General features: G+C 40.8%; 2 protein-coding genes across 8 annotated transcripts in view; one reads left to right on the forward strand and one right to left on the reverse strand.

Annotated features, from left to right (window-relative positions):
- The window catches only part of LOC138022458 (polycystin-1-like protein 2), a 77,920-nt gene extending 67,585 nt beyond the window's left edge, over positions 1–10,335 (forward strand). For all 7 annotated transcript variants that reach the window (XM_068869592.1, XM_068869591.1, XM_068869595.1 and 4 more), the window contains 6 exons: positions 1,165–1,420; positions 2,939–3,926; positions 4,389–4,605; positions 5,384–5,552; positions 5,956–6,767; positions 8,847–10,335. In XM_068869592.1, the coding sequence (XP_068725693.1) occupies positions 1,165–1,420; positions 2,939–3,926; positions 4,389–4,605; positions 5,384–5,552; positions 5,956–6,767; positions 8,847–9,821 (3,417 nt within the window). In that variant the 3' untranslated portion in view covers positions 9,822–10,335. The remainder of the gene's footprint in view (positions 1–1,164; positions 1,421–2,938; positions 3,927–4,388; positions 4,606–5,383; positions 5,553–5,955; positions 6,768–8,846) is intronic.
- Positions 10,336–11,475: 1,140 nt separating this feature from the next.
- Positions 11,476–14,073, reverse strand: LOC138022460 (pyruvate dehydrogenase [acetyl-transferring]-phosphatase 1, mitochondrial-like). The gene is made up of 2 exons (XM_068869598.1): positions 12,697–14,073; positions 11,476–12,227 (listed from the first exon to the last, which is right to left on the reverse strand). Exons 1-2 carry the CDS (start codon positions 13,820–13,822, stop codon positions 11,638–11,640), a joined length of 1,716 nt encoding a protein of 571 aa, XP_068725699.1. The 5' UTR covers positions 13,823–14,073; the 3' UTR covers positions 11,476–11,637.
- Positions 14,074–15,000: the final 927 nt, after the last annotated feature.

Below are 15,000 nucleotides of genomic sequence, written 5' to 3' on the forward strand. Positions count from 1 at the left end.
GGGGTCACCGAGCTCGTTTTCATGGTAGGACGTTGACGAATACGGCTATTTAAGCCACTTTAACAATTGCCACCCACCCGCGATGTTGGACAAATTTAGCTCGATTTCATAAATGGAATCCATGATATGATGCATAACCTGGTATCATTCTGGGGTTAATTCACGTACATACCTGAAAAATGTATTTGAATATCTTTGTGAGTACTTAACACTCCAAAATAGATTTAAATTGAATGTGGGCTGTTCGATTCCGTTATAGCTCCTTCCATACAATTTTATGAAATTGCCAAAGAACTGGTGATAGATTTTTGCTGATTTTTTTAGTACTCCATGAAGACACCATTCTCAGCAAAAATATGAAATAAAAATGGTGGTCACTGTACTCGTGTAGGAGAAAATAGCCATTCTTTGACGGTTTAGGCTTGGCATCAATGAAAATCCGCCTTTCTATCAATGTGTGCAGCTAATGCGTGCGCCAATGACGCAGGAAATCATGCGCAGTAGGGTTGGGCAGTGCAAAGGGATGACCTTAAGCGTTTCGATTTTTCTTCGACGAGGAGACTTGACATTACGACCCGGTTTCTTCTTCATCTCAGTAGACTTGCAAGGCCGTATTTCATTCAGGAGAAAGAGGTCACACAAGGACCATGAAGGACGAAAGTGAAGAGTAGAGCACAGAGTTGTCGATGTCGTGGTCTACTGATGTCCATTGTACTTTCAGTACGGAACGAGCCAGCGGTCCGTTGCCGCTAGCTATTGTGGTAACCGTACTGTCTTCATAGAGCGGTTTTCAATTGAGTGTCGAAAGTAATTAGATAATTACTTTGGTTTATGATTACTTCACTCAGTGATTGGTTCAAAGTTCTCTCGCCATTTAATCAACCAATCAGAAGTGAAACCAAAACCAATCCTGGCTCGCGCGTGCACATTTTCCCGCCCTTTGTGTCGGCTACGTGTAATTACTTCGAGTTTTGATTGGTTTGCTGGATTGTTTCCGTCCTTTTTGATTGGCCAAAGTAATTACTTTGGTTTTGGTTTTACGACACTCAATTGAAACTCGCTCTAGACGACGAAACTGCCGGCTTAATAGGAATCTTCAATTGTTCAAACATTATGTTAAACTGTACATTCGATTTGATAATTTTTTTGTTTTTGTCATTGCAGCTTGGTGCCACAGCGATTCGCAACAGGGGTGGGTTTCCATACTTGATAAGTATCCACACTGGGATAAGGCAGAATGCAGGTACAACGAGCAATGTGTACATAGTGCTATCCGGTGACCACTGGCAAAGTTCCCCGACAGCCCTTGTGGATCACGACCGGAAAGTATTTCAAAGAGGACAAGAGAACAACTTTGTGGTTACTCTCCCTCAAAGCCTTGGAAGCATCACCCACATCAGGATTTGGCATGATAACTGTGGTATGCCATCTTGTTTTGCGTTTTGAATCTTTTATTTCTCTCAATATATTGGGTTTTTTTTTGTTGTTGTTGTTTACCGTTTGGCCTCCTCGCGTTTTTATGAGAGACTGTTACTGTGATATCTGGTGGATTCATTCTTGCAAGATCAAGCCTCCTTTAATACTGTGAAAACGTTACTTAATTTAAGTTTAGCTCTCGTAACTGAGATTGGTTAAGAGCGGTTTTCAATTGAGTGTCGAAAATAATTAGCAAATTGCTTTGGTTTATGATTACTTCACTCAGTGATTGGTTCAAAGTTCTCGCGACACTTTTTCAACCAATCACAAGTGAAACCAAAACCAATCGTGACTCGCGCGTGCACATTTGCCCGCGCTTTGTGTCGGCTACGTGTAATTACGTCGAGTTTTGATTGGTTTACCGGATTTTCTCCGTCCTTTTCACACCAACTAGCCGATAAGGTGCCGTCTTTGAAAAAACCATGCGGTATTTCAAGGAAACAATAATAGATTTCACATAACTTTGATCAGAATAGGGCCAAATATTGGAGGTTCGCTCTCGTACCTGGTTTTCTCTGGCCTTAAGATTTAAAGAAGGGGTTCGAGGTTGACTCTGTGGGGAGCACCTCTGCCCAGAAATGCACTTAATTAAAGACGTCCTTTTCGGTCTAAGCCTTTGCGACCTATTTCCAGCAATGAGGACAGAGACAAGCGTAGCTCAGTTGGTTAATGCGCGGTCTTCTGAGCTGGAGGTCGCCAGTTCGATCCCCGTCTCATTCCATCGACGTCTGTTTCGACTTTCCTCTGATCCGTGAAGCTGTAGCTTTGAATACCCGTAGAACGGAGCATTGACGGAGGAAAGGGGGTAAAAGAAACGCACCGAGGGCCACAAGTTTTACTCTCGTTAAAGTAAGGTCCATTACTTTTACCCAGTTTAAGGTAAGAGTGAAGGTTAGCGTTATTTTTCGCTTATAGGGTAAAAATGAAGTTGTTTATCCTTACTCGTCTTTCTTCGTAAGTCCCGGTAATTCTTCGGGCCGGAAAACATGCCATCCGCATTTTTCAAAATACTGGTCTTTTATTATGTTTTCAAGATAACCAAAAGCAAAATTATTGTGAAAATCAGTGACCGAAAGCCTCTCCCTTCTTCATAGGGAATTGCGACACCCGAATTCGAAACGATTCTGGACTCTCCGGGAAACGGCCCCCCCGGACTCAGAGACCTATGCGGTTGCATTTGGAGTGTGGTTTTTCGCTGTCTTCCGGGAAATTTATTTCTGGTTCTAAGTACTGATTGTAACCAAAATTTCCAAAAATCATTGAAATGTGTTGTCCTGTTTTGGAGTTAAACATTTAGGAGAGACTCGACAAAAGGATTTCCACACGGAAAGGAAATTAAAGAGCCTACGTTTTTTTTTTTTTTTTAGTTCTTTTTATTTTATTTTTCCGTGACGTACTAAAGGTGGATAATTTCCTAAACCAAGACTAGTCTTCTCTTTTACTATTTTTCATTGGTTCATAGGAAATAATGCGTCTTGGTATCTCAGCCGAATTTCTGTGGCTGACCTGAGCACAGAGAAGCGCTGGTATTTTATATGTGAGCGTTGGCTCGCTGTTGAAGAGGATGATGGAAGAGTGGAGCGGGTACTTCCGGTCGCAAGTGACAAAGAGTTGACTCATTTCCAGCACTTGTTCGTCAGCAAGACTGTGAGAGAACTTGGTGACGGACATCTGTGGTTTTCGGTTATAACACGCCCTCCGACCAGTCCGTTCACGAGAGTTCAAAGAATTTCCTGTTGCCTCTCCCTCCTGTGCCTCACGATGTTGACAAATGCCTTGTTTTACCGGTTTGGAGAAACGGAGAAGTCGATGATGATGTCAGTTGGGTCATTTCAGTTCGATCTAAGAACATTTTTCATTGGTATGCAAGCAAGTCTCATTATCTTTCCAGTAAACTTAGTCTTGGTTCAAATCTTCCGTAGCGTACGACCCAAAAAACCCAAGCAGAATATGGATCACGAGGCGAATAAGAGCACAATTAGTTTTGTAGACATCAATAGATGCCCCTCCAAAGGGTCGCTTCAAAATGTGTCAAGGAAAAAATGTTTTGTCCGGAAACAAGACGACGAAAAACCTAACATCGAACAGGATGGTAAAGCCAAGAAGAAGAAGAAAGGTCTTCCACATTGCTTTGTGTACTTTGCCTGGTCTCTTTGTTTTCTGGCGTCTGTTACCGGCGCTGTCTTCACGGTGTTTTACAGTTTAAACTGGGGACCTGAAATATCAAATAAATGGCTTATTGCATTCCTAACGTCATTTGTGGAATCGATACTGGTCATCCAGCCTGTTAAGGTGGTCCTTGTTTCTCTTTTATTCGCGTTGATTATCAGAAAACCACTGGACTCAAATGAAGATCCAATGGAAAAGAAAGAACTTAAAGAAACTGCTGATGGTAACGAGACAGGCGATGATATAATGGCCGATTATGAAGAAGACACTGGGCGCTATGGGTAATTTATACTTAACCTTGGTGGCTATGAATGTAATTTTCTTGAGGTTCATTTTTGAATCCTTACGTAGAAATTTGTGGTCCAGATCGGTTCATTTGATCATCTGTAGTGATTACTCAAAGTACTCCCGGTGGTTCTATTTTTTATGGAAACTTAAGAGAAAATTGTTTTATTTGCCTGTTTGCAGGCGGTGGTTTCTGTATTTCTAGCGCCAGTCGCGATATTGGACAGTTTAGCGGATGATCTGGTTCAAGTGACGAACAAGGAAGAGGGGAAGAGGGAAAATACTAACTCCCTTCCCCCCTTCCCCCATGCATCTCCGTTTCCTCGTTGACTGATGTGGCAACACATCGCATTTTCGAGACTTTAAACCTCTTTGATGATGAAAGCTTTAGATTTTAACTTCAGAGACTCAAATAAAATTAAGTGTGGTAACACATTGTCATTCTTTTCAATCCACAGCCCCCCTGATGACGATTTCTTGAAGTCTGCTCGAGAACAGCGGCTGAAGGAAGTGCGCATGTCAGAAATTCTCAAAGAAATCTCTGCGTATTTTTTGTTCGTGTTTGTGCTTGTAGTTGTTGCCTACGGTAACAGAGATCCCAACGCGTACCTCTTGAGCAAAAATCTTCGCGACATATTTGTTGAAGTGGACGACACTGGTGTTGACCTGGCCGATGTATGTTTAAGATTATCTCTCTAAACACTGATCATGCGTGTGGGGGTCCCCCTAGCGCCAGACAACGCTGTTTAAAAAGACGTCACGTTTGTTAACATTGATATTTTGATATTTGATATTCTTTTAACGTTATAATGCTTTTTGTGACATTTTTTCATTTTCCCGCGTTACCTTGCTTGGCAGGTTACACTAAAGAATGGTGAAGTGAAAAAGGAACGGCTTTCACTTCAACAGCTTGACCTTGTTTTAATACACCGTTGCAAAGGGCACTAAAAGGACCTTTATTAGAACACAGGCATTGATTTTCTTCTCGAATAGAATGTATAAGAGGACAACCATTTGAATTGCACTGAGAGTATACAGGAGGAGGCAGCGTGCGTGGTCCAGTGGTTAGGGTATGGGGTTTGCATGCGATTGCCCCGGCTTCAAATCCCGTTTTAACTTCCGGTTGAATTTGTTTCCGGTTGTCCCGGATTCAACTTTTTGTTTCTCGTGCAGCCGTTCGTCACCCCTGTAAAACCACAGACCACCCTTTTTTTTCTCTTTTAATGCAGTTTGACATTACGGACAGGGGAAACAAGGGACCGACAAATGTTGAAAGCTAATTTTTAAATCAGAAAATTTGAATTTTAGAATATTTTTCTTTGCGACGGAAGAAAAACTCGAAAATAATGTTTTAAGTATTCCTTTATCAGGTTCTTTCTCACATTCAAAATGTCCGATATTGCTTTTCTAAGGGCGTACATGATTAAATCAGTTTCTTTGCTATTCTTCTCAGGCCTCTGACGTGGACCTGTTTTTTCATTGGAGCCGAGAGACACTTATTCCAAATTTGTATCCAGGAGCCCTGTACAACAACAAAACAGACAAATACACCGGGTTTATCGATGACAGATACAATTACCTGGTTGGAATCTCCAGGTTTCGGCAGGCGCGCGTGAAGAAAGGTGTGATTTCTGGTTCACAAAAGACGTGTAAATGTTTGCTTCAGAAATATTTTTGACCAACCCTGTGCACATTTATCCCACCCAGAAAAGATTTGGTTTAGCGGTTTCGTTTATTGACTGGGGTTCTAAGGAAGACGCTTTCTCTTTCGTTTCCACTGATATTGTAAACAGGGCATTAACTAGGATTGGCACCTCCTTGCTCTCAGATTATTAGATTTCTCTGAGTCGTTTTATCCAAGCAGATAAAAACCCTTGAGCGAGTGCCAACTGAAAACTCGTCACACCCAGAGTGACACCTTCAAGAATAAATCTGGAGTGTTGTACCTCTGTATGTCATATGTCTCGATCATTTAAGTCTCAAATGTCTTCACTTAATTTCGTGATTTTTTTCCCTTGTTGATAGATTCCTGCGTTACTGCGGAGGCGTTCAGAGGCATTTATAACGAATGCTTTGCCGAATACTCCGTATTCAATGAAGACAAAGATGATTATGGCATGGGATGGACGTATCTGAACAAAACGCTTCCCACTTACTCTAGGCGGAGAAGAAGCGTAGAAGAGCAGTTTGCCTTTAGGAACAAAAGCAAACACGAGACTCTCCGACAGTTTGGAAACTCCCACCGGGTTCGTTTTCGCAGAGCAATTGTACCCGTGTACTCATCCACTTCCGGTCGTCAGCAAAGGAAAAAGCAACTTCCCGGTAACCAACCAAAAATTTATTACGTGTTAGATACCGCTGTCCTCCCTGATGGTTCGATCATTTCCTGCCCTACCAGGTGGTTGCATCGGAGCGCGCTAGAACTCCGGGGTTTCCCCTTTGTGGGGTATATGACCCTGTATGGCGGAGGCGGGTACCCTGCAGATTTGGGATATGATTACCCGACGGCAATGACAGTCATTGCGGATCTTCATTCTCACAACTGGGTTGATCGAAGGACGCGTTCTGTATTTGTTGAGTTCACGGTCTATAACGCCAATGTCAACCTCTTTGGCATTGCGTATCTATTCGTGGAGTTTCTTCCGACGGGTGGCGCCTTCCCTTACGTTCATTTTGCAGCGTCGAGGCTTTACAGTTTTGTCGGACCTTTTAGTAGTTTTATCTTGGCTTGCCAGATCTTAATGGTCTTGTTCATGTTCTACTTCATGTACCGCGAGGGAAAAGCCATATACAAGCAGCGTAAGGCCTACTTCCACGGGTTCTTTAACTGGATGGAGGTATTGTTCATTAATCTGATCAAGAGAAATTTAAGGTTACAGAGGGCAAAGTAGACATAGTCTGATGCTACTTTGATTTGTACGAAATTGAATGCTGTAAAATCCTTACTGGTGGCTTTTAATATCACGCTGATTGGTATAAGATTATCGCTTAAGACAAAATGGCGTTCTCCTGCACATAATCTCTCACAGCCCGCTTGCTAATCCCGCGTAAATTAATAAAGGTGCGAAACCGATAAACTATTTGCAACATTACAAATGTAGCTTAGGAAGTAACAGTTCAAAGAGCCAACGTTTCCACAATCCTGTCAGAGTGTCTTTCATCGGGGGTTGATCCAAAGTTATTTTTTCTTATCTTTTTTATTACTTAAACTTACATGTCCACTACAACAAATTAAAACTTACAAAATGCAATGCATTATGTTTACATCACAACATTTTGACTTACATCAATATATTTTACCTATAATTTTAAGAAGATTACGACATTTTTTTAATTTAGAAGACATGTTTCGATGTTACGAACATCATCGTCAGTTACAAAATATTTGGAAAAACCGTTAGCACTATATAACAACCAGGCGAAACATGCATAATTAATTAATTATGATTAAGTGACAAAAATTGAGAACATATTTGAGTGAGTTTCGAAGTTTGCAACATTTTGCAACTCACTCAAATATGTTATCAATTTTTGTCACTTAATCATAATTAATTATGCATGTTTCGCCTGGTTGTTATAAAGTCCAAACGGTTTTTCCGAAATTTTGTAACTGACGATGATGTTCGTAACATCGAAACATGTCTTATGAATTTAAAAACATCGTAATCTTCTTAAAAGTCACGATTTGCTTTCTGCAAATGATTTACCTATACGTTTTTAAACAAAGGAAAAAATTAATTAAATTAAGTTAAATCAAGGTAGTGCTGTTGTGCTGGCTACTTAAACCTCAATTTTTGTAAGGGGACCAGGACCAAGTCAACAAATTGATGACAAGAAAAACTTGAAAGGCTCCCATTTCTTCTGACTACTAGAGCTGATTTTTTTTCCTATTCTATTGATGCGTTTGAGATAGTGAGAAAAAATAGAGTAGATTTTTGGGGGCGTTCTTTCAGCTTACACCGCCAAATGTAGTAGCATGTAAGTAAAAATTAATCTGTAGTTTGCATTCTGAGTTATCAAGTTTTAAGCCCAGAGCTGTACCGATTTGTAAGATTCTTTCTTTGGCGGCAACGTTGCATAATTGCAGCCACGAGGACAGATTGATCGAGAAGAACTGAATTTTTGGACATTCCCAGAACACTGTACCAACCAATGTTTCTGCCTCTCGTTGACAGAAGGTGCAATTCTCGCTCTGCAAAAGTCCAATTTGTTTAGAAATTTATCAGTTGATAGTCTGCTATGTAAAAATTTTTAATTGACGGCTATTAGTTTTGGTTGATCCAAAGTTATCGAAAGGGTCCTTTTAAATGCTATCAGAAACTCATAAGGGTTGAAACGTGTAACGGCCCCTTGTGTTCTGGGAAACAAGCTTCTGAATATTCGATTTGCTAAGTACCATATTTGGAACAACAAGAGAGAAACATTTAACCAATCAGTTCGCAAGAACACCGTGACGCAATGCCACCAATGTGTTCGCGCGAAATTAACTGGAGCGAGGGGTTTCCAAATATGGTACTTAGCACTGAATATTCGGAAGCTCTGAACGCGCGTTACACGTTTCAACCCTGATGGGTTTCTGATGCTATCAATTTGCTAAAGAAGAATAGGATGCGCTCATCAAAGTACATAGGTTTAAGTGGCAGCATATAAAAGGACCTTTGCGATATCTTTGGATCACCACTGATCTATCGTTTGCCATAACTGGTTATTTTTAGATTCATATTTCCTGCCAGGAGCGTCTGCGCATGCGACGTGTAACGGGTAGGATTGCTCGTGGGTTTGCCGTAAAGAAGGCAATACGTGGCAAGAAAGCCGTTCTAACAACAGATGGTTTTAGGACGTCTGTCTCACGCTCATATTCTCATGCGAAGATCTCCTTGTATTTTCATCACATCCCTTTGTAATTCCCATTTCAGGTAATCACGGTGATCGGTGAATTCTCAATGGTAATACTGTACGCTACGCGTTGGTGGCAAGTCGACAAAAACCTCATAGCTCTGCGTCACAACCCTAAGGACTTCGTCAGCTTTCAGTACGCTGGTGCAGCCGATGAGGCTCTAAGCATCATCATGGGACTCCTCGTTTTTCTGGTGACAATACGCTTCCTAAAGCTCTTCCGCTTTAACAAGCGCATGTCACTGATAGGATCCACCATCAAAAACTGCGCCAAACCACTCATGTCATTCTTCGTGAGTTTTATGCTGATGTTTATAGCTTACGCAATCCTTGCGTTTCTTGTGTTCGGTGTCAGCAACGAGAACTTCAAGACCTTTCTTATGACGTTTGAAACGCAAACCAGCATCATCCTGGGTGACTTTGATTACAGAAATATCGAGGAAACAAATCGTGTACTTGGTCCATGGTACTTCTTCACCTTCATGTACTTCAGCGTGTTCTACTTGCTCAACATGTTTATGGCCATCATCAATGACGCCTTCGCTGATGTGAAGGCATCTAACGATAAGCAACAGAATGAGTATGAGATGGTAGAGTTCATTTTATCCAAATTCAAAGAAGGCTTCGGTTTGAATCGGAATCGGATCGCAACCGGCAAAAGCCAATTCGACAGTACCTCGGCCTCGGGATCCCCTTCCTCTCCACCGTTTGGGCCGTCCGATTACAAGTTCCCTGGCAACGAAGATGATTCGGTTGATTCGGTTTATTCGGTCTCGCAATGTGGTCGGCCGAGCCTCAGCTGCTCTGTGTACTCCGGAAAGGGTGTTCTCCGTGCAATGGCTTCGTTAAAGAAGAATTTGGACCAATTGACATCCTTAGTGGAAAGAGGCACCCAAAACGAAGAAGAGTATGCTGAATTTTGGGTCAAATTGCTTGACAGCGTTGAAAAGGAAGACGACAGGTTTAAAACAGCCAAACGTTTCAGTGTTCAGTGATACCGTTTTACGAAAATCAGTCAAAAAACATGGGACAGGGGACTTTAGAGAGTTAAAATCCAAAAACTTCCCGCGGGAACATGGCCCCGGACCCCCTAGAAACTTTTAGTTGTTTTAGAAACCGGTCATTATTTATCCTAGATCCGCCCCTGGAGCTCGCCTGTAGAGATTACATTTGTGTGTTTTCAATGAACTTCGTGATGTGTTCATACCAAGTAGACTTCTATTTCGATAAAAAAATAAAATTAAAATAAAAGGTGAATTTAAGAGCAGTGTAAAAACAAAAATACAATATTAAGCTATTGTGAGATGTTAGAATGCTAAGAACTTAATTCCAATATACCCAACTGAAACTTTGGTCTAACAAAACGAGAGAAAAAACAGCAAAACACCTAAATTAAGCCTTAAAAAGGATTAGGTTTAGGATTAGTGCCGGGAGTTTGTTTTCGCCTTCATATGTCAGATATGTGGCTATTGCCATACGTATCACTTGTTTTAATTAAATAACCAAAGTGAATACTTGTTTTCGTAAATTTGTTTAATCGTGAGGAAACGTTTGTGGAACTTTTGCATAGTAACGTTTTTCTTCTATGTCCAGGCTAAGTCGTCTAGTCTCGTCTACACTCTCGATATCAATTTCAAGGGACTCGTCGACTTTGAAACCCCCCTAGACGGTTTACTTCTTATATATAGTTCGATGATCGCAAGCGGGATTGTGGTGTTTCGTTGGTATTTTCAATTTCGCCTGTCGGTTGTCCAATTTCTGTACTTTCCTATTCATCTTGGATCACTTCTCAACCTACTATGTACTTCAAAACCCCTAAAATTATGTTATTTTTTACGTTAGACGTATAGTTTTGTTATCGGTTTTTTTAGAAGTTCTATATGGTTTTCAAGGAAACATTTTATTGCGCTTACAATGAGACTCCTAGCTGGTAAAGTTACATAAGAAACATGAGTTTGGCTTTTTTTTGGAAATTTAATGAATTCCACTTCTAATTCGAATAATATAATCAAACACTGAGACAAAATCTTTCAATTTTTTTATGGAAACATTACCATTCCTGGAGACCAATCGAATGATCTTTGGTTTTATGAGCCAAAGAAAATGAACTAACTTTATTGGGTAAAAACACAATTACTGGTAAACCAGTACAAATGTAGTTCACATTTGAGCTATTTTTAAAACATTCAAGCAAACTTGGAAACCAATAATGGTCCTTTTAGGCTTCCAGCTCATCTTAAATACCAACTTTGCTATATTACTGAAAATTCATCGTTTCTATAGTTTCCCTTATTTCTTATTCACACAAAGGCATTGGCATATTTTTGAGTCTGTGTGTTCTGTTATATACATGCCAAATTTTTAATTCATCCATAAACTGTTACAGTTAAGTTCTATCGGTGAGCCTCTTTTTTCAGTTTTTTTTTTTGTTTTTTTAATTTAGGGAGCCTCTTTTTGTACTGTACAAACGATTCTTATATTATCTGCAGGAAATTATGATGTACTTGCCAGCTTACTGTGCGTCCAGAAAATACATGGAACTAATCTTGTTTCCTGGGTTTCTCTTCTGAAGAGAGACTGGGAATGAGTTCCCACACCCACCCTTATTTAATAAAGATCATGGGAAACCTACAAAGGAAGGGGAGAAAATTAATGAAGCCATACTTTATTAAGTAATGTATGAAGCCAGACTGAGTTTCTAGGAGGAAAAGAGGGTGACAAACCAGAAAACCTTCTGTGGAAGGGCAACACTGATATTTTGCAGAACAAGAAAGTGAAATAAGGTATGAGCTCCTTTGGAGTAGTTTTAGGTCAGTCTAACGAGACATTGGTCCAATCAAAATGAACCACAATTATGGTGATGTCATCACGAAACATTCTCACGTCAGGGGATGGGATGCTCAGACTTGTGCTGACAGAAACATGATCTTCACCACCCAATGATTCCCTGATGAGAAATGAAGCAGAATTTGCCAGGTCATAAGGGTATTTCTGCATGGGATCTTCAGCAGGTGTCTGTTCCTTAAAAGTGATGTTGTAACCTTGGTAATGCCGTTTTATATTATCCCTCACACACTCCACAGCTTCCTGGTTACTCATCATATCCCATAAGCCATCAGTGGCTAGGATTAAAAACTTATGGGAAGGCTGCAGTTGGTATGATGTCACTTCTGGTTCTGCAGTCAGGTAAGGTGGGGTCAAAAATTCTTTAGTTTGAGAGAGTGGTGTCAGTCCTCGCTCTTTAATGATCTCCTCCTGCTTGTTCTTACTCCACTTAAACCGAACGTCTCCAAATGCTCTTAGGGGTGCAAGACGTCCAAGAAGTCTATCATTTCTAAGGCATGTAGTTGCTTCTTGGGCTGGATGTTCATTCAATACACGCTGTACCTCTCGTGGGTTGCCTGTAAAGAAAGGATGACCTATGAGATCAGTTCATAAGGAACTTATCAGATTCTTTTTTTCATGCAAATGCTGTCAAAATTGCCACATTTTGGTGATGGCATCTCTTCTAGACTAGTTTGTTTGTTCTATTCATCTGAGATCATTTGTGTAATATTGTTTCTTTTTAGTAATACTCTGCAATTTCCATCAGCGCAATAGCCTGTGAAAAAACACAAGACAGAACTGAATTTTTGCGATCAGGCTTGTTTTTCTTTTACACAACTTGCATCTGTGTCTGCATTATGAAATTTCTTCAATGAATAGAGCTGACAGTGGAACCAAAGCAATGTATGGGGACAATCACACATTTACAACTTTTTTGCTTGAATGGCTTATTTTTCTTGTGCCACTCTTGTGAATGTCCTTGCATTGACCTGTGCATCTATTTTTGCATCTCTACTGTGGACATCCCCTTAGAACACCACTTACTTGCTGTGTGGTCATTGGATAACTGAAGAGCAGTCCATAGCCCGTCCTCGCTCTGGGTACCCAGCACAGCACGGCAGTCTCCACAGTTTGCAATTGTCAGTTCTGTTCCCTTTATGAGTGCAACTAGAGCACATGCCCCAGACAAAGCTGATTGGAATCTAAGTGCATAGGTTTCTTCATCTCCTCCTCTGGACAAAATCTCGTGGCTTAAGTCATCATCCAATCTGAGAAATGCTTTTGAAATAGCCTTCATTGTGTGAAAGATTTGGTCCTCTTTTGCCTCAATAAACCCAGCGTGGTGGGCATGTGATTCCAGTAGGTGAGTGACGGTTGGAGGATCTAGTGCCATCCTTTCATGTCTCCTCTGTATTTTACTCTGCTCCAGAAAGAAGGCTTTTAAATTTTCATAACAAACTGGATCCTGACGAAAATAGTAATTGTGGGAGTTGTTCAGCTGAAGTAAATGTTTGGAGGAAAAGTAACTTGTCATCTCTGAGCCCAAAAGAATTTCTTGGGGCAGAAGTGCTGTGCCTATGTAGTCTGGCAGACGCTGAGATACATTATGTGCACAGCTGTCCCCACCATGGCCGTCCAAAACTCCAAATAAAAAGGCATTCCTGTCATGGAGAAGTCTAGTAACAAATCTACGATCCTCTGTGGGATTATTAGATGGCAAATGATTCGACTCATACTTGCCAACGATTCCTTGCTGTACACTATCTTCGCATTCATGCATTGTGATCAGTCCCCTGACTTCCTCATCCGACATCATCCACGGCTCTTTGTACCTCTGGCGAATTTTCATTCCCCAGTGCAAGTTTGAGTGATCGGAACAAGCTGGAGGCGAATTCAAAGACGGAGATAATATCGCCAAGCTACCGGCGTTTGAGAATCTACGATAAGCAAAAAGGCATGGATTGTTTTTAAGCAAAGCAGAGTTACGTTTTCCGATGTTGTCTTCCATAAATGTTCGCCTAAGAAACGGCAGTAGCCATCTGTGTTGTGCAAGTCTTGCTTCGTTTCGATGCTGTTTCACTGTGATGGTTCTTGCTCCAAACAAACAAGCCATTCTTGCGAATAATAACTTGCTTAAGTCTTGAAAAAACGACGTGATCCACTTTACCATAACGAAGAATCGAAACCGACGAAGAACATTTAAATTATACTCCGCGATTTGCTCAATTAAGCATGAAGCTGTCAACTACAACTAGAGCACCACCAAGTCCCAAAGACTTTTCATCATAAGCGTACATGGTAACTTTCTCAAGGGATACAAGCTTGGTGTCTACATATCATGTAGTCTTTACAAGACTGATTGAAATCAAAGTGGTCCCCATCAAAGCAGCCATATTGACGTTCGAGATTTGTTTGTTCCCAGTCTTTTTGGTCGCGAGGACGCGCGGTCAACCCACGGACGGGAGGGTCGGGACGGAAGTACATTTTCGGAGAAACTGCCTTAATTTCGAGAAATCGGTCATAATAGCGAGATGTAGCCTCATCTGTTCATCCATCGAAAATCATAAAAATAAACTGTTAGAGTAAAGGTTTCCGTGCATAGGTTTTTAGGAGTGGGATTTTTAGATAATTACATGCCACTAGGGATGTCGTAAACAGTAGAGTTCATCCTCGAAGAGCATTTTCGTACGCTCTATCCGTTGCAACCACTACCGGAAATCGATGGCACGAGGAAAGAAAATGTTAAAAAAAGATAACTTCTTACGGTGAGAACTTTTTCATTTCATCAAATTTGGTAGATAGTAAGTAAGGTAAGTGATTCATGATTAAAAAAAAAAAGGGTCACCGATGATCTAAACAAAACGAGTAAAATCGATGTGATTTTGTAAAGCTCTTCGGAAATTTCGTTTGTCACGCTTTTGCGTGACCTGTCGGGGAAGGACTGGAACCAAAGAGAGGATCGATCGTTGAAGAGATAAAAAGTTTTTACCGAAAAAAAAACTTTCTCGAGCATAGCAGCGAAGTTTTAAGCTGGTGTTATCTTCATTTGGTTAGTGTTTTGTATAATATCTCTTCATTGCCGTCATCTTCTTCTGGAGTGTGGTTTTTGTAAAATTTAATCGCTGGTTGTTTCCACGCAGGTCCGCACTATTCAAGTAGACGAGGACTGAAGTACTGCTCTATTTTCACGATAGTAAAAAACATTAAATTTACGCAACGGTTCGTCCTCGAGTTTTCCAAACTTTCAGCCACTCCTCCATCAACTACCTTTTCCAGCTGAGCTTTTCCATCCTCCCGCTCACTTCTCTTTAACGTTTCATGATGATTCGAAAATAAATGTGCCATTCT

The sequence above is a fragment of the Montipora capricornis genome, chromosome 10 (assembly GCF_036669925.1).
Source record: "Montipora capricornis isolate CH-2021 chromosome 10, ASM3666992v2, whole genome shotgun sequence".
Classification (NCBI taxonomy): Eukaryota; Metazoa; Cnidaria; class Anthozoa; order Scleractinia; family Acroporidae; genus Montipora; species Montipora capricornis.

Excerpts from the sequence above, each read along its gene's own strand:
- LOC138022460 (XM_068869598.1), bottom strand. The coding sequence starts at position 13,822 with ATGGTAAAGTGGATCACGTCGTTTTTTCAAGACTTAAGCAAGTTATTA. Across the intron at positions 12,228-12,696 it reads ATCCAATGACCACACAGCAA|GCAACCCACGAGAGGTACAG; the intron begins GTAAGTGGTGTT and ends CTTTCTTTACAG.